General features: G+C 35.9%; 3 protein-coding genes across 3 annotated transcripts in view; 2 read left to right on the plus strand and 1 right to left on the minus strand.

Annotated features, from left to right (window-relative positions):
- Nucleotides 1-10884, plus strand: part of LOC127850433 (phospholipase D1-like) — a 57433-nt gene extending 46549 nt beyond the window's left edge. The window contains exons 19-21 of the mRNA XM_052383497.1: nucleotides 159-279; nucleotides 3291-6347; nucleotides 7020-10884. Of these exons, the coding sequence (XP_052239457.1) occupies nucleotides 159-279; nucleotides 3291-3518 (349 nt within the window). The 3' untranslated portion in view covers nucleotides 3519-6347; nucleotides 7020-10884. The remainder of the gene's footprint in view (nucleotides 1-158; nucleotides 280-3290; nucleotides 6348-7019) is intronic.
- LOC127850493 (putative proline-rich protein 21) lies at nucleotides 6260-7627 on the minus strand. Its single transcript, XM_052383617.1, has one exon. It carries the CDS (start codon nucleotides 7625-7627, stop codon nucleotides 6260-6262), a length of 1368 nt encoding a protein of 455 aa, XP_052239577.1.
- A 5169-nt stretch (nucleotides 10885-16053) lies between the features above and the next one.
- On the plus strand, nucleotides 16054-22403 carry LOC127867025 (perlucin-like). Its single transcript, XM_052407959.1, has 6 exons — nucleotides 16054-16187; nucleotides 17186-17274; nucleotides 17635-17731; nucleotides 19819-19961; nucleotides 20469-20545; nucleotides 22287-22403. The coding sequence occupies exons 1-6, from the start codon at nucleotides 16145-16147 to the stop codon at nucleotides 22309-22311; spliced, it is 474 nt and encodes a 157-aa protein (XP_052263919.1). The 5' UTR covers nucleotides 16054-16144; the 3' UTR covers nucleotides 22312-22403.
- Nucleotides 22404-27620: the final 5217 nt, after the last annotated feature.

The following is a 27620-nucleotide window of genomic DNA, read 5'->3' on the forward strand; positions in this document are numbered from 1 at the left end:
TCATATAAATATACACAAATCCCATAAAAGTGAAAAGTGTTGTCCCTAATGAGCCTGTGCGTACTTTAATTGAATTGGATTTTTGTATGGACTGCAAACACTTAAAGTGCATATCTGAGTGGTAAAAGGTTAAGTAACCATGGCAACTGCATTTTCAGAGAGCATCTTGGGATTGTTGAAGGGAACAAGGAAATAGATCTCAGTGACCCAGTCTGTGATAGCTTCTACAAGAATGTATGGATCGCCCAGGCCTCTATCAACACAACCATCTACCATAAGGTATAATATTGCCACCCTGGCCTCTTTCAACACAACCATCTACCATAAGGTGTAATATTGCCACCCTGGCCTCTATCAACACAACCATCTACCACAAGGTATGATATTGCCACCCTGGCCTCTTTCAACACAACCATCTACCATAAGGTATAATATTGCCACTCTGGCCTCTATCAACACAACCATCTACCACAAGGTATAATATGTATATTTATTCATTAATTAGCAAATAAAAACCAAAAGTTTTATGCTTTAAGAGAATGATAGCAATATTTACTTGTTTTAAACATGTTAATGTAAAACAATACTTAACATGAAACGCAAATGTACAAACAGTAATAAACTGCAAAAAGTTCCTTCTTGGAAATACAAATGTAAATGACAACTGCTTTATTCTTTTCATGGAAGTTAAAAAGTACATTTTTGAATGCAAAAAGGAAGAACTTATTCCAAATTTTCAGGGATTAAAGGCTAAGATTAGCTTTAAATTTTATGCAAACACAATGAAATAAAGGAATTTTTTGGACAGTAAGAGTTAATGAGTAAAATGTAATTTATAAATGCATGAATAACAAAAATAGCTGTTGTTAACTCTCATTATATATGAAACATGCAAAATTGATTAACTTGGTCTAATCTTACTTTGTTGTTTGCATACTGATCATAAAGTTTAAATTGATAGTGTTGTAATCTGAACGTATAGTGTAAAACCAAACTTTGTTAATAATGTCCATTTTTAATGACAGTAGCACATGTTACATGATTGGGTTTTATCTTGTTTGTACACTGTAACAATAGTTAAATTGTTGTTGTAAACCTTAATCTTTTTTCGTTCAAGTATCACCTAATATAATTGCGTTATGCATGAATAATTATTTAAGTAAAGTAAAAAAAGTGTAAAAAGGTTGAAGGATGTATGATATTAATTCAAATTGTGTAATGATTGTAATAATATAGTAAAAACACATAACACATGGTAAATTAAAGACCCATTACTACTCAAAATCAACGAACATTTTGTACAATACTTCGTAAAATAAAGTTAAACAATTAAAAATCAGTGTTCCATATGGCAATTGCCAAAATTTCAACGCCAGATGTTGTCTGGTAAAATAGATGTTTGTAGATACAAAATGCTCCTTTTTATTATTGTTTTTCATATTTAATTCCATTTTAATTTCCTGCAATGATATATTTTCATACGACACATGAACACTAACATGGTACCAGTTTAGTGTATGTGTGTTGTATGAATAGGTATATTCGCAAGAAATTAAAATGGAATTTATTTTGTCACAAATAAATAAAAACGAGCATTTTGTATCTACAAAAATCTTTGTAATCATATGACATCCAGCGTTGAAATTGTGGCTATTGCTATAAGGAGCACTGATTATTTAGGTGTTTAAATTTAACTTTATTTTACGAAATACTTTATGAAATTTTTGTTGATTTTGAGTGTTATAGAGGCTTTAAGTATATGAATGTGCCTGTCTCTGTAAATTGTGTGTATATACATATATTATGAAATGAATACAAGCATTTAAAGAGAAAAAAAAACATCATGAAGCCCAAGTGTTGATCATTATCTGACAGAACAAATTATAATAAGTTATCTTGGATTCATTAATTGGTAAAATGGTTATATTTGTTTGATCAGAAAATCGTAGACTTTTTTTAAGGTATGATTTGAAACTCTTTGGACAGATACGTTTATTTAAGAACTAATTCGTGTACGTTATAGTTTGTCGTCGAATAACCCACGTTTAATTTAGATGCAAAGGGATTAAATCATGAGTGCGAGGCACGAGTGATATGAAACCACGCATCCAAACTTCCGGCCGTAGGTTATTCGACAACAAACTATAATGTACACAAATTATTTTGATTATAACACGGTTTTTACTAAAGATTAATACAATGCATCTTATTTTTCTTGTGTACTATTTTATGTGAAGTTCCACCCATAAAAATAACTTTCGGCTGTTCTGTGGATCAGATCTCCGCCCTCTATCACAGCCAAACTGGATGGAAGAAAAACGTGTCATTTCTCCCGTTTGCTTAAATAAGAACAACAACAACTTGTGTAAATACATGTTTACATTGTACACTTTTAATTAACGCAAGAGAGTTACAGCTACAACGTTCACAATACTGTATATGTTACAATAAATTGGAATAAATTAACGATACTGTACAGAACATATCACAAATAGTGTTTACTCAACGTGTCATCTTCATCTGTTATTCGTGTTTCTCTGTCTGTGAACAGGAAGTGTGTTTTTGTCCCCTACCGGTTTCACTGGAGGGGACTTATGGTTTTCGCTCTGTGCGTCTGTGAGTCTGTCTGTAACACTTTTCTGGATCCTACAATAACTTTAAAAGTTCTTCATATTTTTTCATGAAATTTGAAACATGGATAGATGGCAATATGGACATTATGCACGTCATTTCATTTTGTTCCTATGTAAAAAATTCTGCTTGCAATGGAAACAAATATAAAAATAAAATAAAAAAAATTCTGACAATGCTGGAATTTCTGACAATGGTGGAGCCGGTAGGGGACATATATTGCTTGGCAATAGTCTTGTTCATCTTTGGATTTATTTATTGATGTTTATATTTATTGTGCTGGAATTAAAAAGGGACCTGCGAAGATGGACCACTGCTTGGATGGAGAAAAAGTGTTCAGCTGGTTGAGATTAGATGCAGTTGATGATGTTAATTGGTCAGATTCATTCCAGGCATGGATGTTAGTGTCAGAAGATGCACTGCAAGTGTAAATTTCCAGTGGTTAAGAGAGAGCTGGCTCACTCGATGCTCCTTTATAAGCGAGGGCATTGCTTATGGTTCATTTCTCCTCATCCTGGGGTTTGACATATGACGTGAGACTTTGGACATTTCTGTGTCCTGACACTGACATGATGCAGCGTTTGAGAAACCCTGGCCTTGAAGATGTGTCGATTTCAAATCTTCATGAATTTTAATACAAGCTGTGATGTATTTTTCAGGTGTTCAAATGCATTCCAGATGATTGCATCAAGTCTTTCAGCGAGATAAAGCAGACTGCAGGAGTGATGCCCCTTTCTGAATCCGATCTTGAGCTAGCGAGAATTGATCTGCAGAAGGTCAAAGGTCGCATCGTGTTCCTGCCTCTGTATTTCTTGGAGCACGAGGATTCAATAATGGCAACTGGCGCTAACAAAGAGTCTATGCTGCCAATGAAACTGTGGCTCTGAGATTTGGGGTTTTACTGTTTGTTTGCATGGAATTATAGTTTATTTGTTTCAAATTAAATGTTAATGATAAACATCTGCTAGTGATAACTTTTACAACCACACTCAATGTATTGATAATGTACTTTTATATGAGCTTTCCTGGGAAAACTGCAACTAAAACATGGGTTTAAAGTGAATTTGTGTTTAGAAGAGACTTTTTATTAACAGAAAATCCCATCAAAGCAGAGTGTCGTCTCTGATTAACAGACAGCACAGGCTAATCTTTTAAAACACTTTGCACATGCAGAAAGCCCAGGTTTTCCTAAAGGTGCGCTCATATACTTATTAACAAAAGATTCTAAAAACAAGTCTTGAGTTCTAGAGAAATTGTTACCCTTGATTTGTGGGGGGAAGGGGCAAAGGACATTATCTAGTTATTGATTCAGACTGTTTTAGATTTTGACATTTAAAAAAAATAGAATTAATGTACATGAGGACTGTATTTTTCATGAAACAGTTTATTTCAAAACCATATATTCAACTGAAATGAATGTTGCACATCATTTTAGGGCTGTATTGTTTTTTAAATATGTACAGTATTTAACATTCCAAATGGGGACGATTGAACTTTACTGGTACGTAAACAAGAATGGAAAAGCTTATCATTTTATCGTTGCTAAGCGCGCAACACCTAACACCTAACTAAACACCTAATAATCCTTTCTATTCTATATATTACCTTAGTATCCCTTAACCCCCTCTTTGTCTATAGTGGTAGACAACTGCGTACCGGTAAAGTTCAATCTAGCCTCCAAATGTGTTATTATGTGTAAAAAAAACATTATTATATGAAATATTTACGTTATTTAAGTCCTCAAAAGCTTTTTAAATGTATGAAATTTCAAATGGTTGATATTAAAAAACATTCCGAAATGCTGTTTTGTTTGAGAAAGTATAATTGTTAAATATATCTCTGCTCAAAAATGCACAATAGAAAATCCCTTGGGAATGGTCCCATCCAATAGGCATGTCTGGAGCCAGGCCTGAATTGCAAAGCATTTTGCTAAGCCAGTATCTACTTCATTAATGTACCAGTAGGCTTAATGTTGTTTGAAGTCAAGTTTTAATTTTCACATGAATATTCACTGCTCAAATCATTACAATATTATTATACAGTAGTGTTAAAATAATATAATTATGATTATTATTAGCGGTATGATTAAAAAAGAATATTATTTTCATACAATGCTATACCAATATCTAGACTTTTGTGGTTTATTAGTCACCATGGTTTGCGCTCTTTTAAAGTTCTTAATATTTTTTCATGAAACTTGAAACATGGATAGATGGCAATATTGACATTATGCACGTCATTTCATTTTGTTCCTACGTCAAAAATTCTGGTTGCTATGGCAACAAATAGACTAGAAATACTGCTGAAAATGGTGGTTTTCTGAATCCTGCGATAACTTTAAAAGTTCTTCATATTTTTTTAATAAAACTTCCAACATGGATAGATTATGCACGTCATTTCATTTTATTCCTACGTCAAAAATTCTGGTTGCTATGGCAACAAACAAACAAAATCTGACAATGGTGGAATTTCTGACAATGGAGGAGCCGGTAGGGGATTTTTATTGCTTGGTCTTGTTTTTATTATTCTCCATAAGAAAAGTATATTGTTATCTCACAAAAAAATGGTGGGTGGTAAGTTTTATTTGACTTAACAATTTTACTAGAACTTAGGATTATTAATAACCATGTGTTACATACAAATAATTTTCTCCTTAGTGGAAGGATAAGGTCATAATGCAAGGTCAAAGGTCACATATGTGTGTTTCTGCTTTGTGACTTTCATGCCATGGCCGACAACTTGTATATATGTCAGATAATTATTTACAATGACCAGACAATGTATTGCATGCAAATCTAATAATCCTTTGTGAAAGTTGAAGATCACAGTTCATGGTCAGAGGTTATGAATTTGGGTTTCTACTCTGTAACTTGTGCATGTCTGGTATGATTTTAATATTATTCCCAATTTGTATAAGACTGGTATGATTTTAATATTAATCCCAATTTGTATAAGATTTTGAGTGCAAAAAGTCAGAATCACTGTTTAGTAGTTTCATATTTTATCTAGTTGTGTAGTTACCAGAAAATGTAGACATTATGTTTAACATGTAAATATTTTAATACTTTTCTAGTCATCAAACATACTGGTGACATTAGGGATCTCTGAAAATTGGCCCATATATTTTAGCAATCTTTAATATTTACGTATGACAGTATTTATATATGTGTTTTATTACATAAAAATGGTTAAGTCTTAAATTTAGTCAGAAAGGAAACACATTGACTGATTTTCTGTTCCGTGCCAAAAAGTTTATTAAACTTGGTAAATTAAACATGTTTGCTATGCAAATTATGTGATCAACATTATATGTGTATCTAACAGACATTACTATATTTTGAGCTGGGGAAGTCAATGTACATCATACATATACATTAACTATGATTACTTTTAGTTTTAGCATGTTTTAAACAGTATTTAGACCAAGCATCTAACAGGCTGTGTTGGCAGAAAAATAGAGTTTCTCAGAATTGACCAGAACGTTACATGACTTGAACTGCAACATGCAAAAATGGGTCTTATGCTATTTTCATCCAGTGTATCCTCAGACTAGCCTTTAGTTTTGCGCGTCTGGTTTGGTGCTACCTTAATGTATGCTTTGCAGTCACGTAAGGTTTTGTGATCTCATTCACTGACTGGGCAGACTGGGTGAATGTGCAGGCTGGTAACAGACTGGGTGAATGTGCAGGCTGGTAACAGACTGGGTGAATGAGCCGGTTGGTAACAAACTGGGTGAATGAGCAGGCTTGTAACAAACTGGGTGAATGAGCAGGCTGGTAACAGACTGGGTGAATGAGCAGGCTGGTAACGGACTGGGTGAATGAGCAAACTGGTAACAGACTGGGTGAATGAGCAGGCTGGTAACGGTCTGGGTGAATGAGCAGGCTGGTAACAGACTGGGTGAATGAGCAGGCTGGTAACGGACTGGGTGAATGAGCAGGCTGGTAACGGACTGGGTGAATGAGCAGACTGGTAACAGACTCGGTGAATGTGCAGGCTGGTAACAGACTGGGTGAATGAGCAGGCTGGTAACAGACTGGGTGAATGAGCAGGCTGGTAACATACTGGGTGAATGAGCAGGCTGGTAGCAGACTGGGTGAATGAGCCGGTTGGTAACAAACTGGGTGAATGAGCAGGCTTGTAACAAACTGGGTGAATGAGCAGGCTGGTAACAGACTGGGTGAATGAGCAGGCTGGTAACGGACTGGGTGAATGAGCAAACTGGTAACAGACTGGGTGAATGAGCAGGCTGGTAACGGTCTGGGTGAATGAGCAGGCTGGTAACGGACTGGGTGAATGAGCAGGCTGGTGACGGACTGGGTGAATGAGCAGAATGGTAACGGACAGGGTGAATGAGCAGACTGGTAACAGACTGGGTGAACGTGCAGGCTGGTAACAGACTGGGTGAATGAGCAGGCTGGTAACAGACTGGGTGAATGAGCAGGCTGGTAACATACTGGGTGAATGAGCAGGCTGGTAACAGACTGGGTGAATGAGCAGGTTGGTAACAGACTGGGTGAATGAGCAGGTTGGTAACAGACTGGGTGAATGAGCAGGCTGGTAACAGACTGGGTGAATATGCAGGCTGGTAACATACTGGTGAATTTGCAGGCTGGTAACAGACTGGATGAATGATGAGGCTGGTAACAGACTGGGTGAATGAGCAGGCTTGTAACAGACTGGGTGAATGAACAGGCTGGTAACAGACTGGGCAAATGAGCAGGCTGGTAACAGACTGGGTGAATGAGCAGGTGGGTAACAGACTGGGTGAATGAGCAGGCAGGTAACAGACTGGGTGAATGAGCAGGTTGGTAACAGACTGGGTGAATGAGCAGGTTGGTAACAAACTGTGTGAATGAGCAGACTGGGTGAATGAGCAGGTTGGTAACAGACTGTGAATGAGCTGGCTTGTAACAGACTGGGTGAATGAGCAATTTGGTAACAGACTGGGTGAATGCGCAGGCTTGTCTGAAGCTATTCTGGCCAGCTGTAGCATAAGAGCCTTTTTGAATGATGTATCTTTTACAAAGAGACCTTAATGTGTTATTAGTCCCCTACCGGTTTCACCGGAGGGTACTTATGGTTTTGTCTCCGTTCGTCCGTCAGTCCGTCACACTTTTCTGGATCCTGCGGTAACTTTAAATGTTCTTAATATTTTTTTCATGAAACTTGGAATATGGATAGATGGCAATGTGGACATTATGCACGTCATTTCATTTTGTTCCTACGTCAAAAATTGTGGTTGCTATGGAAACAAATAAAAAAAATATTCTGACAATGGTGAAATTTCTGGCAATGGTGTAGCCGGTAGGGGACTTTTATTGCTTGGCAATAGTCTTGTTTGTATTGTTTTGATCTTTGTTATCCTGTTAAAAAAATAGCATTCCATACTTCATATATCTGTTCCAATTTATGAAGTCTTTCAGTTTTGTTTTTGACAGTTTTGTTTTAGAACTACATGTTTTAATGAAGACCTCAAAATCTTTGCCTTTTAAATTGAATTGTTTTTTTCCGTATGAATGTTTGAGGTTTGTTATTTTGATTTTGTGCAGTATATGCAAGTGTGTTTGATTTTATTCAAATTGATGTCCTATTGGTTTGACTTAAGTTTGGTTTTTTTGATGATTTGAAGAGAATTACATTTATTCAAAATAATATTGTCAAAATGAAGGTATTTACACAGTAAATCTGAGTTAAATAAATGACCAAAGACATAAATGACAGCTTGTTATTGTAATGTTATTATAAGGAATGGTAAACAGGATGCAGGATCAATTTGGTTTACAGGGGTTCACCATGGGCTGAACAGAATGAAAACACATCATTAAGAACTTATTTATGCAAATATCTCAAATTATTGGAATACATTTGAAAAATTTTAAGCATATAAAAAAAAATAACAATTTTTGCGATAGCTTAAGATTTAAGAATAAATCATTGAATACGTCTGAAATAGGTGCCACAATTTCACATTGCATTCAGCATTAGAGTGTACATGATTGTGTTACACATCAAATTTTTGCCCTATATCACAGGCTCACTGAATAAAGTAATTCTGATGTATTTTACATTGCCATAAGCAGCATAAAAACATGTCTTATGCACTAGTTGTAACTCTTGAAAAAAAATTGTTTTAAAAAGTTATTTGAAGAAAAGCACCACATACCTATGTGTTTACATCCATTAACGTTCAATTGTGAAATCCACAAAGTCACATTGATCCTGCAACCTGGTAAAGATAGACCTATCATATTTGAGAACAGTTCATGTTTCATGAATGTATTGCACTTATGTGTCCATTTTGTTTATCTGCAGTGTGGCTACTCCTTAAATGGCTATGAATGTCTTGATCTTTATGAATGACATCATCTCTCGGTTGCTTTATTTTAATTGATGTCATGTTGTTGAGAATACTTTTAAACTTTGTTTGATACATTCCATTTCTGTTATTTCACAAAAGTCTCAAAAACTCAAATGGGCATAATGTTATTTTATGTGCCAAAATCAACTCGTATAAAGTGTGAATTTGTATTCAAATGATATTGTAGGTAATAAAAGAAGGCCATTTACATATTGCCCGATTGGTGAAAAACAGTATAGTACCATGTGACATTTTATTTCAATGGTACATGTCACCATTTTTCACCAAGTGGGAAATATGAACCAATTTGTGGGAAAATGGTTCTTTGGACATATACAGATAAACCTCTGCATCTGTATACTCTGATGAGGAGTTATAATGTCCAGACTGTGCAGAGCACAGACTGGTCTGGAGCTACCCTGGTGGCATATGGCATAATATCCATTTTTGCTCAACATTGCTTATATAATTGTTGGTAGAGTAACCCTTTGACAAGGGTGTATTTTTGAATGAATGGTATATAATGCGATTATAAATTCTTTAGCAGCATCACTAGAAAAGCTTTTATTGCATTCCTATACTGTACTTTAGGCATGAGACGAATTTTTAATAATACCTTAGGAATTTAAGTCATAACACTGCTAAGAGGACATAAAAAAATGTTGTGTGAAGTATTCAATATTCTTGTACATTGAATGATTTTAAAATTGTTTAGCAAGCTTGTTAATTGACATGTATGTTGGTGACTAAAACAGCAAACCTTACATGCAATGTGCGTAAGTTGTTATCTTTTATTGTCTGTTGTTTAAGAAACTGTATATTTGTGAAAACATGTATGAATGCTTATACCTATATTTTTGTGTTTGCGTGTCAAAAACACACTAAGCAATATTTATTGAATAATCTGTGCCATTAGATAGATTTAATCTGATCTGAATCTGACGAAATGGAACTTTTATGTCATAATATTTTATGAAAGTAAATGCCATAAAGTATTTTGAGGCATGTTTAGGGTATATTTTTGTTGGCATATGTTTGTTACCTATACCATGCATTATCTCAATTATTGTTACATGATTGTGGTCATGTCTTACTGCCCAGTATTTTGCTGTATACAATCATAGTGCAGAAATTTCATGTCCAAGTACTGCAAATAAAATATGAAGCAGTTTATTGAAGCCATAACTATTTTGCAATTTGGCCTTGTTCCGGGAATAGGGGGCTTAATTAATGTGTATAAAGTATTGTCCCAGATTATCCTGTGCAATCCACATATTTATAACTAGGGACGACTTCTTCCGTTTTAATGCTATTATGGCTTACAGAAAGTCTCTTCTAAGCAAATTAGGTGGAAAATGTCATACCAGACAAGCCTATAAGGATTTCATAGGCTAATCTGGGACGACACTTTTACGCATACACAGTTACCCATATTTCCCCAGCACAAAGCTCATTATAAAAAGGACATATAGTGTAAACTGTTCTGAACATAAAGCATGTGATTGTCAAGTTTATGTCCTGAATAACATGATAACTATAAAGTCATTATAATTTTGAGTTTCATTTTGGAGTTGATGTTTTCATATTTTGTAAATAAATATATAGCACTTTTCTCTATTGGTTTGATCATGTCACAGAATAATTAAAATCTATAATTGCAACCCAACCATTACAACTTTTGGCGGGTATTTTTATGATTATTTTAATGCTTACAAGCATTTATAATAAGGTTCTGTATAGTATTGTATAGTCTATAGGGAAGAGAGCTATCACATGATGTGTATTCTTGTCATAAATGTTTGAATTGCATATTTTATATACAAATGTTTTTTGTTGCATATGATAAATTGTTAATATATTCATTATTACAAATACATCAAATCATGAAAATTCTTAAGTACATTTGTTATAGATTTACTCCTGTTAGATTCACTTGAAATTGCCCCTTCTTCCTCAACTATGTCTACATTTAATGATTATTAGAAATGATTAACGTCATGTCAATAATAAACGAGTCTTCATAAGGTAGACTTCCTTTAAACAAAAAGTATTTTAAAAGCAGAAAATGTCTTACCTGATTAGCCTTAGCGGACTGCATAGGATAATCTGACACGACACTTTATGCGCATACATGAAACCCTGTTTTCCATGAACTAGGCTAAAATCATAGCTATAGCAAGTGGAGCTCCAGCTATATCAGCTGAAGAGAGATCCAGGCAGCTTTTCAAGGTCCGGCCAATTAATAATTGGCAAAACAAGACATGACAGTGACTTGTTTCGACACATAAACAAGATACAAAAGTCAACGGTGTATATATGGAAACAAATCACTGTAATCATTGGTTGTGACACATACATTCATGACCATCTTCGCCTGTGGTTTAGGCGTCTTTGTTCTTGGCGAGTCTCTCCAGCTGTGTCCATGTTTAACTTAGCATTTGCTTCCAGGGCGCGGCACCATCTCTTTTCCATTGCGGTTTCCAGGTAAGAGATTGCCTTGTATATGATGCAGGATTGCGAAGGGGGTTGCCTATCCCTTGCCAACGTTTCTAAAGGATGTCTTTTTCAACAGGGTGCTGCTTTGTTCTTCTCCAGAATTCTTCGTTGGAGATCTTGTGTGGCTAGAGGATCTTCCCGAGGCAGATGTGAATGAAGACCTGCATTTTCTTTTTTATAGAGTGGTTCTCCAGATCTCTGCTCCTAACTGTTATTGGCTTCACGATAGTATTGAAAAGCCTTATATTGGGAGCGATGCCAATTCCCTAGATGCCCTTCAGCATATGCAATGTGTTTGTGCTTTACCGGTGCGGGTTCTGACGTTTGTGTCCGTTTCTCCATAGTTGTCCAGGATGCTGCCGAAATAGGTGAAACAAGCCACCTTCTCTAGTCCGCTACCACATTTGTCTTTTCCTTAATCTGTTGTTGGGTGTGGGAGAGAGTCAGATCGTCGGCAAAGTCGAGGTGGTCCAACTGTTTCAAGACTGTCCACTGGATTCCGTTCCGCTTCTGATCCGTTGAGGTCTATGGCCAGAAGGGACAGTAAAGGTAAAAGTGAGCAGCCTTGCCTCACTGCTGTTCTCACTCCAAAGACGTCGGTGAGCTGTCTGACATGAACGTTTCTGATGGCCATCTGTACCTGATGATAATGGTGATCTTTCCTTGCACTCCGTAGTGTCGCATTAGTCTTCAGAGGGTCTCCCGGTCAACAGGGGCTAATTTCTCTCCAGGGCTTGTTCCAAAATGATGCGCTGTGTTGCCTTCTGAGCCGCGCACGATCACTCCTCCGAAAGCCGACTTCTTGGTCACGGAGATGCGGGTCTACTGCGTCTTTCATTCGGTTCAGCAGAATAATATTAAACACCCATACTGGGATGAACACGTGTTTCCTCGGTAATTGAAGCTTAAACTGAGGTCGCCTTTATTGGGCATCTGGATGAGGTATCCCTCTTTTCACTTTGTTGGACTTTCTTCTTCCTGCTGAATAGAAGGTAGCGTACCTCCACACTGGGCTCAACGTCAGCTTTAAGCGCCTCAGCTGGTATGCTGTCAGGTCCTGCAGATTTGCCGTTCGTCAACTGCTTGCTTGCGCCGCTGATCTCTTCCTTCGTGGGAGCGCTGCACTTGATTAGCAGATCGCTTGTAGCAGATGGAATCTGGTGGGTTTACAGGAGGTAGCCTGTAGTGAAGCTCTTGGAAGTGCTGAATCAACTTATTATTTTGCCCTTCGGCATCTGTTACCACTCCTTCATTATTGTTCCTGGGGTCTCTGGCTTGGCAAACTATTGGTTATGGAGTACAGGTCCTTAGTTCTTTCTTGATAGGCTGCACTTTTGTGGCACGTGTTCTGCTGTTGTAGACACAAGCCTTCTTTTCACGTCTTTCTTTAACTTTCTGAGGCAACTCTGCTGATATCCACGTCTTGTGGGTGTACGGCCTGGAGCCCAGTTATTTCTTTCATGTTAAGGTCTCCGCAACGTTCACAGTCTGCTACTTCTGCTCAATCATCTCTTTTTCAAGCAGCTCTTCTAGGACATGGGGCTTGTTGGTGAGTTTGATATTGAAGTTTCGCTTCCAGGTGTCTTTCCACGTAGCGGTGTTGTACGCTGGCGTCGGCTGGGCTCCCTGTCCAATTCTTCTTCAGCTTCCGTTTCAAACGGGCTAAAAGTATATGATGGTCAGAAGCCACATCTGCTCCTCGCTTGACAGACAAGTAATCTTGAAGAATGCGACGAAACTACTTCGCGATTCACAGATGGTTGATCTGGTTCACCGTAGACAGGTCTGGTGACACCAAATTTGCCTTGTGTTTCCTTCTATGATGGAAAACACTTTCTTAGATAACCAAAACAATTGTGACGCACGGGTCGACACTAACCGTTGTCGTTCATCTCCTCTTATCATGGCTTCCCCAGGATTGCCTCATATCTTCGGTTGTCATTGCCGATCTTCGCATTGAAGTTATCCATTAGATTAACGATGCTTTTCTTTGGCCTGTATTGTATGATGGTTGACAGTATGTTGTAAAAGTTGCTCTTCTCGTCTTCTTCACCGTCGTTCGTCGGGGGCGTAGCATGCGTTGACCATATTTTTCTTTGTATAGACCGAAGCCGTCATGATCCATGAGCCTCTCACCCGATATGCGCTGTCTGTGCCGACTAGGAAAGCACCAGGGCTACTCCCTAGGTATGTGCTGTATCATCCTGCTCGTGCCCCGAAAACAGGAGTATCTTACTGAAAGACAGTTGTTTCTGCCCAAAGCAAGTCCATCTTGATTCACTGATTCCTCAGATGGTGAGATTGAACTTCCTGATCTCTACGGCCACTTTTTGCTGTCTGCCTGGTCTCGTACATGGTTTGGACATTTCATGTACCAACGGTGGTTGTGGTCCTGATGGAGATGATGGTCTTCGGCTTGACGGCTTCCAATAGAGACTTGCTTTCCCCGTCCGGTGTCGTCCATTTGGAGGTCCACCTTCTAAAAGGTCCGTGATATCTCAGACACCGTACTATATTTTAACATTAAACTTCAATTAATCATTAGTGTATAATTAAATATATATATATATGCGGAGAATGCCATAAAAGAGAACCATAACAATGCACTACTATGATAGTAGTTATTGTCCTCGGTTGTTTTTGATTGATGTGATTTTTCAGAGCTATATATCAGATACGATACAAGATTTCAACATAGGAGAAATATCATGGGCAAAAACCACAACCCTACACTTTAAAAAAAAGAGGTATTGCCTTTTGCTGTTTTTGTATGATGTAACTTTCAGGGCTATATCTCAGATATAATACAATATTTCAAAATGAGCCTTGATGAGCCTTGATGGGTATATAGAAATCAATGAGGAGGAGTGCAATACGCAAGAATCATACCCCAACTCTTTCTGAAATAAGAGTTATTGCCCGTTGTTTTTTCGTATGATGTTACTACAAATAACTGAGAAAACGCACAATCGTTCTAATTACCTTTTCTTTTAGTTCTGCATCATTCAATAAGCAAAATTTATTCCGCGTGGGATATTAATTCAGCTTATTTGCTTGGTAATTATGATTCAGACATTTATCCAAGATAAAGACACTTTAGTAAATGAATTTTGTACGACTGCCATTTAAAAATAATACTGTAGCTTGATGGAGTTGAATCCGGTGAGCAATATAGAGCAACAATGATCCTCTTGTTAGTATAAAAAAATAGATAAATGATCCATATAAAAGGCACGATACTTCACTTTGTAATCGAAAAAAATCGTTCCAGATTACCATATTATGATAACACTATTAATATTCCCCGCTCTTTACTGCAGGGAGGTGTCAAGGGAGCATGCCATCCATTGGTATGACGAGGCCCTCAACGCCGTCAATGGCAATGGTGAGGATTGTGAATAAGACTAAACCATGACTGACCAGCCGTATAAAGCCATTCTACATTCATGGTAGTGACGCATATACAAGTAACGATAGTCACTGTTTGTGACGCATAAACAAGTTATGGTAGTCATTGATTCTGACACTTTTACAAGTTGTGTTGGAAACCGGTTGTAACACATACAATCCATGGTAGTCACTGGGTGTTACATATACAATGCATGATAGTCACTGGTTGTAACACATTCAATTCACGGTAGTCACTGGTTGTTACACATACAATTCGTGTTAGTCACTGGTTGGAAAATGAGCGGCATTTAAACAATAAATTCAAGCAATATATTGTATACAACAACAATTCCTGCCTCAACAATGATGTCGCCATCTTGTTTGCCACGTGCTTATCACCTCTGTTAATGAACATGAACAAGTCTCAAAAGTCACTGTCTGAGCCATATAAAACAAGGCATGATAATCAATAGCACTGATACATAAACAAATCAAGATAGCACCCGGTTATAATACAAGTCTCCGGGTTGACACAAACCTGTGTTAATCCCTTATACCGGTAGTTTACATACAAATGGAGTTTCAGAACCAAGCCTATAAAGAGGACGTTTCAAATCATCTCTAAACAAATCCGTAATTCAATATTGTATATGCCCGTTTACATAGATGAGATATATAGGGCGGAATGCTTATGACCTACTCGAAAAACAATGGGAAGAACTGTTAATTTGACTTTTGATTGGACGTGAATCTATGAGATGATCAATTGTGTGTAGAAGTGTGGCAGTTGTAGACTTAACACTATTATGTTACGCCATTGAAGAATATGCCTTACCTAAACAGAATATGTTTAGATAGATAACACATATGTGAGTAATATTTAATATAACTGAATAATTATTTATTAGAACCTAAATATGACATGCCTTATGAAAAGCGTGCTGGCAGTGCTTTATTGATTTGTTACAATCACGGCAATGAAAATGTGTACCTGTATTTACGGAAAAGGGACTTGGAGAGCATAGCTCCTAAACATGGTCTGTTCTGATAGTAGCTAACATTCTTTTTGCATTGTTTGAATAAAAGTGCAGTAATAAAATTCGTCATTTTTACCAAAGCTCAAGACGTTATCCACTGATCGTGGACCCAACCCGTTAACGTTCACATAACATCTTGTCGTGGCCTCATGTATACATGACGCAGAGTGGGTTTATCTGTAGTAAATGATAAGGAAAGGACATATGTCAACTCAATTTTACTTTAACAATGATTTTAAGTCTGGCACTATCACTCATTTGGCTTTCACTGGGTAAGAAACATACTGTTCAATATACTATACAAGATAATTTACACATATGACAAAAAATAACATTATTAAGTATGATTTTGATCACTTAGATTATTGATACATTTAAATGGTCTGTAAACGTCATTTAGAAGTTAAACGGAAGAACAGATCATCTTTGTTTTCTGCATATTATTATTTTACATCTTGAGTTCGAACTATAAATATATGAACAAACGTTGCTCGTTCTAGTGATCTCGAATGCAAGTTCACTGCGTATGTGTACTACATGTAGATATTCGTTTTAAAACAAACAATTGATATTTCGTTTTTGGGATGTTCTTTTTAAGTATTCATTTATTTGTGTTCATGTTGACTTACTTAAATAAAAAATAGACAATTAGTTTATTGAGTTCGTCAGCATAAATAAATCAGCACAAATAAGCTTAGAAAGGCAGAGAGGCAGACTGACCAATTTGATGGCAGGCAAGCAAGTAAGGCTCGATTGGTCATTGTCGGCTCGGGTACTACTTACATTTACTCCGGGTACTCTTAAGTATACTTAAATGTACCCCGAGAACGGAAAATTTAAAACGTACCCGGCTTATTTGGACTGTTCCCGAGTTTTATTCCAGCAAAAATCCGATGCCGTAACAGGCGCTACGGAATACGAAACAAAATTCTCCTTGCACAAAACCTGCCTTAACATTCTTTTTTAGTATGAGTTTCGATAATAAAGAGGCCATTTCACACAATATAGACATAAATATGAACATAATTAATTTGAAATAAGCCGACAACGACCAATTAATCGTTAGAATTTCCGGTTACGTATTAGTATATTGTACGTTCCCGGGGATCATTTAAATTAACTTAAGAGTACCCGGGGTACATCTAAGTAATACCCGAGCCGACAATTACCAATTGTGAGCAAGTTAGCTTAAACTGGCGACCGACAGGATCGCAGGCAGTACAATTTGTGGCGTATGAAACTAAAATATACGTGCATGTGTGTCTTCCAGAGAGCAATGCGTGCCCAGATGGGTTTGTGAAGTTTCAGCAGTCGTGCTACCACTTCAGTCATGATCAAGAAACGTGGTTTGATGCGGCGGTAAACTTTGATTGATATAAGAACTATTAATTTCCTATATAGTAAACACTACCATATCTAAAGTTAGATTTGAAACAAGAGCATTAACTATCTCGTGGGATTGGGTCTCTTATCGCGAATGAAATAGGTTTGCTAGATATAATGTTAGTTTCGAATGCATTTAACAGATCGCATAAGAAAAACGTGACGTTTTTGGACACCAATGAACACGTTTTTTAGTGTCTGCGAACATTTAACGGATTGCCCAAGTTACTAAAATATTGCTCCATTAAAATTTAAAATGAACAATATTGTTTGCCTGTTCTCTGCATCACTCTTTCAAACTGTCATATTTGTGAATACTTTCTTTTATATCTGCAGTTGGCTTGTCAAACAGTTTTCAACAAGGCATATCTTGCGGAGATTGACTCTCAGGCTGAAAACCAGTTTCTCCTCCACTATGCGGCCAACGCCAGAAGTAATTATGTCGTATTAGCCGTTCCATTACAAATAGGATGGCATCGAATACCTATATCGGTATTCGAATGCTCGCAAATGCTATCAATCGAATATTTGCATTAAAACCCTTTTCCAAATAGATACAAATAATCCCAACTATATCGATTCCCCCATACATATCACTGCTATATCGATTACCGAATGCATACGAATTTTAACGACTCTATCGATATTTATTTAAACCTCATTATCCCGTATAATCACGACTCCCATTTTCAAGATCAAAGCCTTGCTTAAAATAACGATTAAAATGTTTAAGAATTGCATAAACACATTCAGACGCCTTTTTTCTAAAATGTCGAGTAAACATCCGGATATGTTTCTATTTAAAGTTATGATGCAATAGACGTCCAATCGAGTCAGGTGTAATACAATTGAACATGCGTAAATCACATTCCGGGATGTGCGCGCATCGGGCACTGCTTATTGTTAAAAATTAACGGCCAATCTACAAGCGTATTTAATTTTAGAAGCGTTTTCCGAAAATGTATTTATAATATTCTGAAAAAAATGGACGATTTTTTAATAAAAATAATCAAGTTTTATACGATACGACTAGAATATGCATGGGATTTAAATCGATTTAATTTGCATTATAGTCTTATTTCGATACCTCTTAAGGAGTTCACTTTGCGTTTAAGTTTAATAATAATAATTGTTTCGTTTTTTCTGCAATGTGTAATCTCGTTTTGCGACGTGACCTACTTTCAATTTGTTTTAAAATACACAGAGAATTTTCACAGTTGATGCAGTTCTTATCAAAATATCCTGTGCACAAAAAACAGCTGTTCAAACTGTGATCACACCATTTTAACTTACGTTCGCTAGTCAATTTTAGGTCTTAATTGGCAGCAAATTGACAAACACAAGTTGAGGCCCTTTCTTTGGGTGTGTATATTGCGACTTCACAATCGACGCTGATAAGAGCACGTTATCAGTTTGACACGAAGAGCGTCTTACCAAACATGTAAATACCTTTTCATTTCGGTTGGCAATTAATTGTTATTGTTGCTGTAACTAGTAAGCAACTTGCGGGAAATTAATTTAAAAGCACAAAATCGATTGAAATAGTAAACTTGCGAATATTCGATGCCAACTATGCCTTTCGAAAACTGACGACTCAATCGAATATTCGAATAGATTTGCCATCCCTAATTACAAACAATGAGCCTTGCTCTGGGAAAACGATGGCACGTTCTTTACACACATTGACGGAAAAATACAGAACAGGCTAATAAGGGGAAAACTTTCCATCTAGACTGGATGTTTGCAAGAAGAGACTTCCATTAAACGAAAACTTCCATAAACAGGGAAACTTAGATTTTGTCTTGCTTGATATTTCTTCCAAGTATACTCAGAGGGGGTAATCACGTGACAAACAAGATGGCGACGTCCATGCCGAGATAAGTATTTTTCGTCGTTTTATAAGCTGTATTACTTGAAGTTTTTTTTAATCCGCTCACTTTCCAGCCATATTAGGAAGAAAGTTACTGGCTTTTATTGCACAGTAATATTCGCTCTATATCTCAACTTTACTCGGTGCGAAATTTCTTAGCGGGTTGACCTAATTAGGGCTCCACTAAGAACATTTGCGGAGAGTAAAGTCGAGATATACAGCGAATTTAAATACGAAATCAACGCTAATCACCTGTTTACTGATATGGCTGGAAAGTGAGCGTCATTAAATAAATAAACAGAAGTAATAAAAGGTATAAAACGACAAAAAATAACCGTCTCGGTATGGACGTCGCCATCTTGACTATCACGTGATTACCCCCTCTGTACTTATAAGGATGAATCCGCCCGCTCGACATAACGTTTCTTTAACAGGGCCGTTTTACAAACATGCATATAAAAGCACAACGTTTCAAAACTAAAACTAAACTTTATTGCATAGTTTACAGATGTCTACTATAATTACCAACAAAAGCTACCTATAAATATGAAATATTCAGTACCTTAATCAATATTGACAATCGAATTACATGTGTTCAGAAAATTTCAAACAGCTACTGATAAGAACAAAACGCCCTCACTTTGTTACAGCTGATTACTGGCTTGGTGCTACAGACCTTCAGGTGGACTGCACGTTTCGATGGCAACACTCGCAGGAAGTTGTAGGGACGAACTTCCGGTCCTGGTCGCCTGGAAACCCAAGTGGGGGACCAGAAAACTGCATGGAAATTGTGGTAGGGTTTAGAAAATATGTGTTCTGAAAAACTTCAAGGACAAATATGATCCTGTGGCCAACGAACTTTACTGACAGTCCGATAACGATACGTTCACAGTATGACAGTATGACTAAGCATTATGTTTTATAACATTTGTTAAATATTTTAAGATTGAAAAAGTGTATATAACCCCGTTTTATGGATGTATATATTATTAGTTAAGATATAAAACAGATCAAATGTAACAAGATTGATATGATGAGCCAAGTGTTAAAAAGAGTTCTTGGAAAACTGGGCTTAATGCATGTTCATAGTCCGCTTTTGTAGAATAGAACGTTTACAGAAATACTGGTCTTAACAAAAATCCTCCTTTAGGCGGAAAGTGTCGTCCCTGATGAGCCTGTTTAGACTATACACGCTAATCTGAGACTAAACTTTACGTCCATGCCTTAAGCCCACTGCTCACAGAACGCGGTTAAAATTACGTTAAACGTGTGACTGAGTGTATGTTTATGTTTCCTGAAGATCGAGCTTGATCACATTGGGTATTGGAACGATCAGACGTGCCACGACTACCAGAACTATGTCTGTGAGATCGAGGAGTAAGTGAGCCGCATTTAAGGAAAACGGGGCTTAATGCATGTGCGAAATGCATCGTCCCAGATTAGCCTTTGCTTCCACACGGGCTAATTATTCAGGGACGTCACTTTCCGCTGTTATGGTATATTCGCGTTTAAAGGCAGTCTCCTCTTAGCAAAAAATCCAGTTAAAGAGGACAGGTTTGGCCCTAATTAGCCTGTGCGAACTGTACAGGCTAATCTGGGACGACACTTTACGCACATGCATTAAGTTACGGTTTCTAAGATCATATGACATCGTAATGTATGTCTTTATAATGCGCAATTTCACTTAGGTTTTACCCTATTTAATATGTTGTTATCTTGAGAACATTTCAGGAGTGGTGATAGAACATTTGACAAGATATTCAGAACGTCATAGTTATCGTTATTCTGTTATAAAACTGTGCCTTAGCACAAAATGCTGAAAGAGTTATGCACATCTCATCAAGGTGTTCTTGTCAAATATCGATTCGGTTGACCAACCATTGGTGTATATTTAAGTAGGTAACGCTAGCACATGTTGGCATCACAGGTGGTTAGCGTGTGGCTATGATATTAATTAGTGAAAACATCATTTTGAATGATAAATAATCATATTATAACGAAAAATTAAATTTTATGAAAAAAAATTCACTATCAAATATATATATATATATATAACAAGGTATGCAACTCAAAATCACCCCAAAACGGGGTGCATCGCTTTGAACAGCCATATCTTCATCAATTGTGCAGAGATTTTCACGATCTCGGTCTTATTCAACGCAGAAATGAATTTTCTTTCTGGAAATGTATATGTCTTGCAATATTTTTACAAATGCTGGGTCAACTTTTAAGAAATAACACGATACACAACTCGCATGACCCAGTTGACAATGATCATGCAGTCTTTAAGACTGAAATCTTCACGGAGTAAAGGGCATCTTCCCTACAAAGTTCATGTACCTCGATACCATAATTCAATAAAACGTATGAAAAAATATTATTACCGTTCTTGTCGTTACATTATGCATCAAGACTAACTGTTCAGCGCCGTTTGAAACCTTTGTTTACATACATTTCAACTAACTGACATTTTAAACAAACGAGTGATTTCATTGGTCCAATGCGGAGGTGTGTCTTTACAACTGGAGATTTCATTCATAAAGAATGTTATATAGATCTATATATTTGATAGTGATTTTTTTTCAAAAAAGATAATTTTTCGTTATAATATGATTATTTATAATTCAAAATGATGTTTTCACTATTTAATATCATAGCAACACGCTAACCACCTGTGGTTGGCATAATCTAATTATCAATAGAATTTTGTATTCTGGTTAATTTGAAGGTCTTATGTAAATCCCATAGCACATTAAGAATCATTATTAAGTATTACAAAAAGGATTTGATATCTTGTGAGAAAATACAAAGTTGGTAAGTCTTGGAAATATTCTAGTCTTACAAATCGTAACTGTTTCATAATGTATACGGCAATGACAAGGTATATATAAACTGAAGTGTATTGTGTGTTGTGAGTAACTGCATTGTCAAACCCCTCGACATTGTTTAAATAGATTTTTGACATTACAGCGCTATTTAAACCCATTTAACTGTCCTTGCATGTGTCATATATATTTAATTAACGGTGATGTGATAAGGTTGACAAACTAAGTATTTCATATGAAAATAAACTTTACAAACTACACATGTATGTTGACTACATGTATTCGTTTTGCAGTTCCAACCCTGAAATTGTTGGCTGAGAATGCGATGCAGAGTCATCACAGCATTGTGCTTTTGGATTTATCGTACATTTTCATATGTTACTAACTAGGTTAATATACATAAAACACTACGTGCAGTCGTATGAAAATATTCTGAACATATAATACTCATATAAATACAATCTGCACACAGAGTTGTCGGTCTTTGCTCTCGAATACAATATTCTGGTCCCAGTCTTATCTCCAAGCGGAGGTTGATATACGTATACACTAAATACGTAACATAATCTCATATTAAGAATTTTAACGTGACAATATATAACAACGCATATATTTTAAAGAGTCAATTATGATACCAATGTATGGACAAAGAATGCTTGAACCAAGCCACAGCGCAAAAACAGGATTGATTTGGATTGATATATAAATATAAACAAAGTGAAACCCCAGTTGCATCCGCTAGAAATCGTTATAAAGACAACGTCGGGGTCTTTTAGTTTTAACCTATTTATTTTAGCTCGATAGCATCGAAAGCCTCAGGCTTATAGAAACGCTCTCGAGTCCGTTTTCTGGGCTTGTAACCAGTACTTGGTGTCCGTGGGGAAGATCTAGAGAACGCTCCCCTAGTAGGGATCGAACCTGTGACCTCCCGATCGCTAGGCGCTAGACACCATATCCAAAACGCCACGGCGAATTTTTTTGGGATCTTTTATTGAAGTTAGTTGACAAATGTCAATACAATTAGACGAAGGACACAAACATACGGCGGAAACAAACACCAATGACAGAAACTGGGGTCACAAATAATATATTAAATAAAAATCGAGTCAATGAAAAGCATATCATATGGGGTTTTAACCAGTTTAAGGTGGCGCAAATCTAGAATCTGGCACAGATTCTTTCCTAAAACATTGTCATGCAAATACTTATTAGAATTTTAGCATAACAGATCATAAATCAAACTACAACAAAAAGTATTTGTAAAAATTACTGTTTATTAAATGTCCGGTTTTGCTATAAACATAAATTAATTATCTAAACATTCTATTTACTTTCTGCTCTCTGTAAATAAAAGCCAACTATTTTAAGTCTCAAAGTCGCTTTACAAGTGCAATTTTTTCTTATATCATAAATACAAATGTTATGCATAAAATGAAAGTGGTTAAGTGAGACGCAGTTAATAAAAGCAGACTTTAATAAAAGTCCAGACACGCCACTTGGAGAGCATGTCTTGTCACTATCGGATTGTTTATATACAGAAATTGCCCAGTTTCCCATTTAAAACATATGGCAACACAACAATGGTGATGTTTAATTGTGTCGTTAGAATCAGTAAACTGTTTGAAGGTATCAAACTAACCGAAAATTGAATAATTTTGGAATCACACTGCGTTTAAAAAAATATTACAGGATATTATATCCCGGTCATGTTTTTGGAGTTGCAGTATTCTTTATGTTTTAACGATTATTCTTATTATCTGAAAACAATATAAGTTCTTCCTTTATTTGAACAAACGATTCTGTAATTAAAACATTCAAACTAGTTTCCTTCAAATCCCAACTATGTAATTGATTACTATAACCTTTCGGCCACATCACCGCTTGCCTCTAGATCACACAAATTGTTCTTCGCATGATATTCTTCTTTAGTTCTAGCACACACACAAACACGCACGCGTGTATCTCCAAAAGTATTTCGGCTAGATGAATGACGCCTTACAAACATATAAACAAACATGTGACCTTGCAACCCTCCATTATTTGATTCGGATCTTCTTTAAATATTTGGAATATTGTGAACGATATGTTTAGCATATAAACAGTCATGGCCCAGAATCGTTTCCGTTGTACATATATGACGCATTGACATGCATAAAGAATTCATCAACTATTAGAAATAAGGGTAAAATATAATATCCAATTATGATGGTAACAGTGGTGATGATGATGATGGACGATAGGTCTAGTTGAGATACAATGCTAAAGCTGATAAAACATAATATTATCCCCATCTTTATATAGGTATAATTTGAAGTAAGGTATCCCAATATACATTATTTTCGACCTTAAGGGCCAAATCTCAAGCGATTTCGACTATCTTTGTCAGAATGTTCTTCTTTACAAAAATCTTGTTCTATCGTTTTATACTAAATGACGTTAATAAGAACTACTTTTCTGACAACGTTTCTGAGTTTTAATCATTACTCTTTTACTCTGGCAGATTGTTAAATTGTCAATCTCGTACAGAAAATTGTTCACTTGCTCGAATTGAAGCTTTTTCGGATGACAAAAATGGTTTCTCTGCTGTATTTGCCATTTGTGTGACAATATTCCTATATCGTTATATTCAGTTCAATTCATAACCAACTTGTATAGAGCAGAATGGGATATTTTAACAGGTTCGAAATTTTCTTATTATGATATAATAAACCAAGTGAAACTTCAGCAGCACCAACAAGATATATATTTTTTATAGTATGTCGTCCGTTAATTATGGCAAGTGGGCGAATTGCCAATAAGCACTGGACACACTAAAACAACAACAGGACACAAACACACAAAGCAATTGAAGTCACGCCTTGGGTAATTAAATGTAAAGCATTGGGGGTATTGAGCCTCATGAGTGGATGGTCAAAGATAAAATAAGTGTGATGACCGGCTTAACTTCTTGTCCTGGACATATCCTTGTTCACAGATATGGTGTTGTTTAAAGATAAACACTAATTAAACGAGATAAATCACAACATAAGATGTTTATCGCAGTAAATTTATCGTGACTGCATAGGCTGGATATATATAAGAGGTGAAAGGGTTCGTATTTTCACATTGATTTTGTAAAGTCTCCAAACATGAACAAGTCTGTAATGCTTTTCGTGACCGTGAACCTGCTTTTTTCGTGGACCGAAGGTTAGTGAAAAATATTTTACAATTTTCCTCAAAATATTCTGTAAAATGTTCAGTTTTAATTTGTACGAGTGATACATAAAATACGTTTTTGTTTATTCTTTTATTGCTTCAAATATTCATTCATTCAATCATACATTTCTTAATGTATTCATTGACTTATTTAAGTATTCCTCTATTTATTAATCATTCACCTTTTTATAAATAAATTAACAATAAATAAAAAATAATTAATTAATTAGTTTATTTATGTATTTAAATATTTATTTTAATAATGAATACACTAATAAATTAATTAATTGATAAATGTATTCATCAAGTGACGATCGATTAATGATTTTATTAATTTATCTATGTATTTCTGTATTTATTCATTTATATTTGTTTATTTATTTTTATTTATTTATTTATTTGTTTATTTATTTATTTAAAGCATGGTCTACTGACTACAAAGCGGAAAACTACAATGACGAACACGATCTGCAAATACAGTATCCTGAAATTTGCAATTTTGACACTCTAGTCAATTTCGCACTAAACTGTGTACTCACTGTGACGACAAATCGTAAAGACATTATTGTCCTGGATACTAATGAAAAATTAGTGACGGTTCTCCCGCCCAACATAAGCGCGAACGACAGATGCCGCTCCATCATAAATGCCATGAACGCACGCTGTTAAAACGCTCAGGAAAAAGAAAACTACTAAATCTTAATTCAGTTTCAACCGTCAAGCTGTTCTCGATTTCTACGTTGTTCTCTTCCGCCATGAAAATAAATATCCAAAACACTTTTCTCGTGGAAGTGCAAGTTAGAACGTTGCTGCATCAAACATTAAGAGACGCGGTGAAAAGAAAAATACATACACCGTCTAAGACTTTTATGATACTGATGCTTGTAACTGTTTATATCGATGTTTTTTCAATAAAAGTTGCTTTTACTACCGGAAAAAGAGGTGAAACAAAATTTATTTTGATCTCTCTAAGTGGCATAAACATGTCTAAGTAATCGTCCAACTGCTTCATCACACAGAGGGATTTATTCATTGATAATGTTAACTTTTTTCAAGTTTTACTGATTTTCGTCTTGTCACATACCATGTTTTCTTACCTGAATTAATAAATAGAACATAAATACATATTAGCTTAGTTGTGTTATTAACTTTACATGTCTTGTCAAAGTCTCTGTGTGTTTCGAGAAAAAAACAGATCATTTTATTATGTGGCTGTTAATTTGTAGATGGAAGTACTAAAAAAATAAGCGCACTTACAATATTCAATTTTGTAAATTTCTTCACAGATCACAAATAATTACTGCAATTTTTGAACGAACTAAAAGTTTACAGTTAATCAAAGACCACTACATAAAGCCATGGATGCAAAGCATCAACAGGTGGCTTTGAATGGTTTCTATTGTAGCGCAAGTAACAAAGTATAAGGCATGATATAACTGTTTACCTTTATCACTTCACAAGTGCTGCTTAAGGTAATGAAATTTGCAACGAGCTGATCGAAAGAGATATGTTCTGAAAGTAATCTGAGTATGCGTAACCGATTTTTAGGGCAAATACAGTAAATTTGATCGAGGAATTACAACTCCTGATGCACACGATTGCGAGGTTGTTGTAATTTCTTCAGTAACGGCATTTTGTTAACATTAAATAGCTACATGTTTAAGAGGGTGGAGAGTGGAAAGAGAAACTTAGTTATTTTCATTCATTCGTCATCATGGCTTACAATTTGTTTGTTTGTTGTTTGTTTGTTTGTTAAGTTTGGTATTCCGCCGTTTTTAAGAGTAGTTCAGTAATATGCAAAACCTGACAATTTACTTGAATCAGAGATGGGGATCCTTGGAACGCACGCGCGATCCTTGAATTTTGTAACCCAGCGTTTTACCAACTGAGCTTGCTTACGAAATATGTTTCAGTTACAACTTCCTTAGCCACAAGGTGCATAAATGCAGTTATAAAAATGCTCAATTGAAGTTAAGTAAAAGTTGAGGTGTACGTATGTACAGATAAAAGCTCAATACATCTAAGAACTACCTTCACATGAAAACATCGACGGCTTATTTGTTTAAGAATTGCATCATAAAAAACACATTTTTCATTGTAAGCGTTAGTACAATAAAGTAAAACAAAAACAACGCGAAAAAGGCGTAATTGTGATATGTTTGTGATATCAACAAAATGTGTGCTTGAAACATCGAAAGGGAATAGGTTCGAAATAGTGATCTTATATGTGCGTTGTTGTAGATGTTTTAGTATTGTTTTGTTGCAATATCTACAGAAAACACATAATTAATATAAAAGAATGGCCATGGGAATGGAAAAGTATGAGACGCTGGTAGATATATATAATTGATATATTCATTGACTTTCATCGCAGTCAAAAATATATTAAATGTAATTGTTTTACTGATATTGAATTTTCTTTTACCACTGTA

Source organism: Dreissena polymorpha, chromosome 1 (assembly GCF_020536995.1).
Source record: "Dreissena polymorpha isolate Duluth1 chromosome 1, UMN_Dpol_1.0, whole genome shotgun sequence".
Classification (NCBI taxonomy): Eukaryota; Metazoa; Mollusca; class Bivalvia; order Myida; family Dreissenidae; genus Dreissena; species Dreissena polymorpha.

Coding starts and splice junctions, on each gene's coding strand:
- LOC127850493 (XM_052383617.1), bottom strand. CDS start 7,627: ATGCTACAGCTGGCCAGAATAGCTTCAGACAAGCCTGCGCATTCACCC.
- LOC127867025 (XM_052407959.1), top strand. CDS start 16,145: ATGATTTTAAGTCTGGCACTATCACTCATTTGGCTTTCACTGG. Junction 17,275..17,634: donor AAACGTGGTTTGATGCGGCG/GTAAACTTTGAT, acceptor TTATATCTGCAG/TTGGCTTGTCAAACAGTTTT. Junction 20,546..22,286: donor TATGTCTGTGAGATCGAGGA/GTAAGTGAGCCG, acceptor TTCGTTTTGCAG/TTCCAACCCTGAAATTGTTG.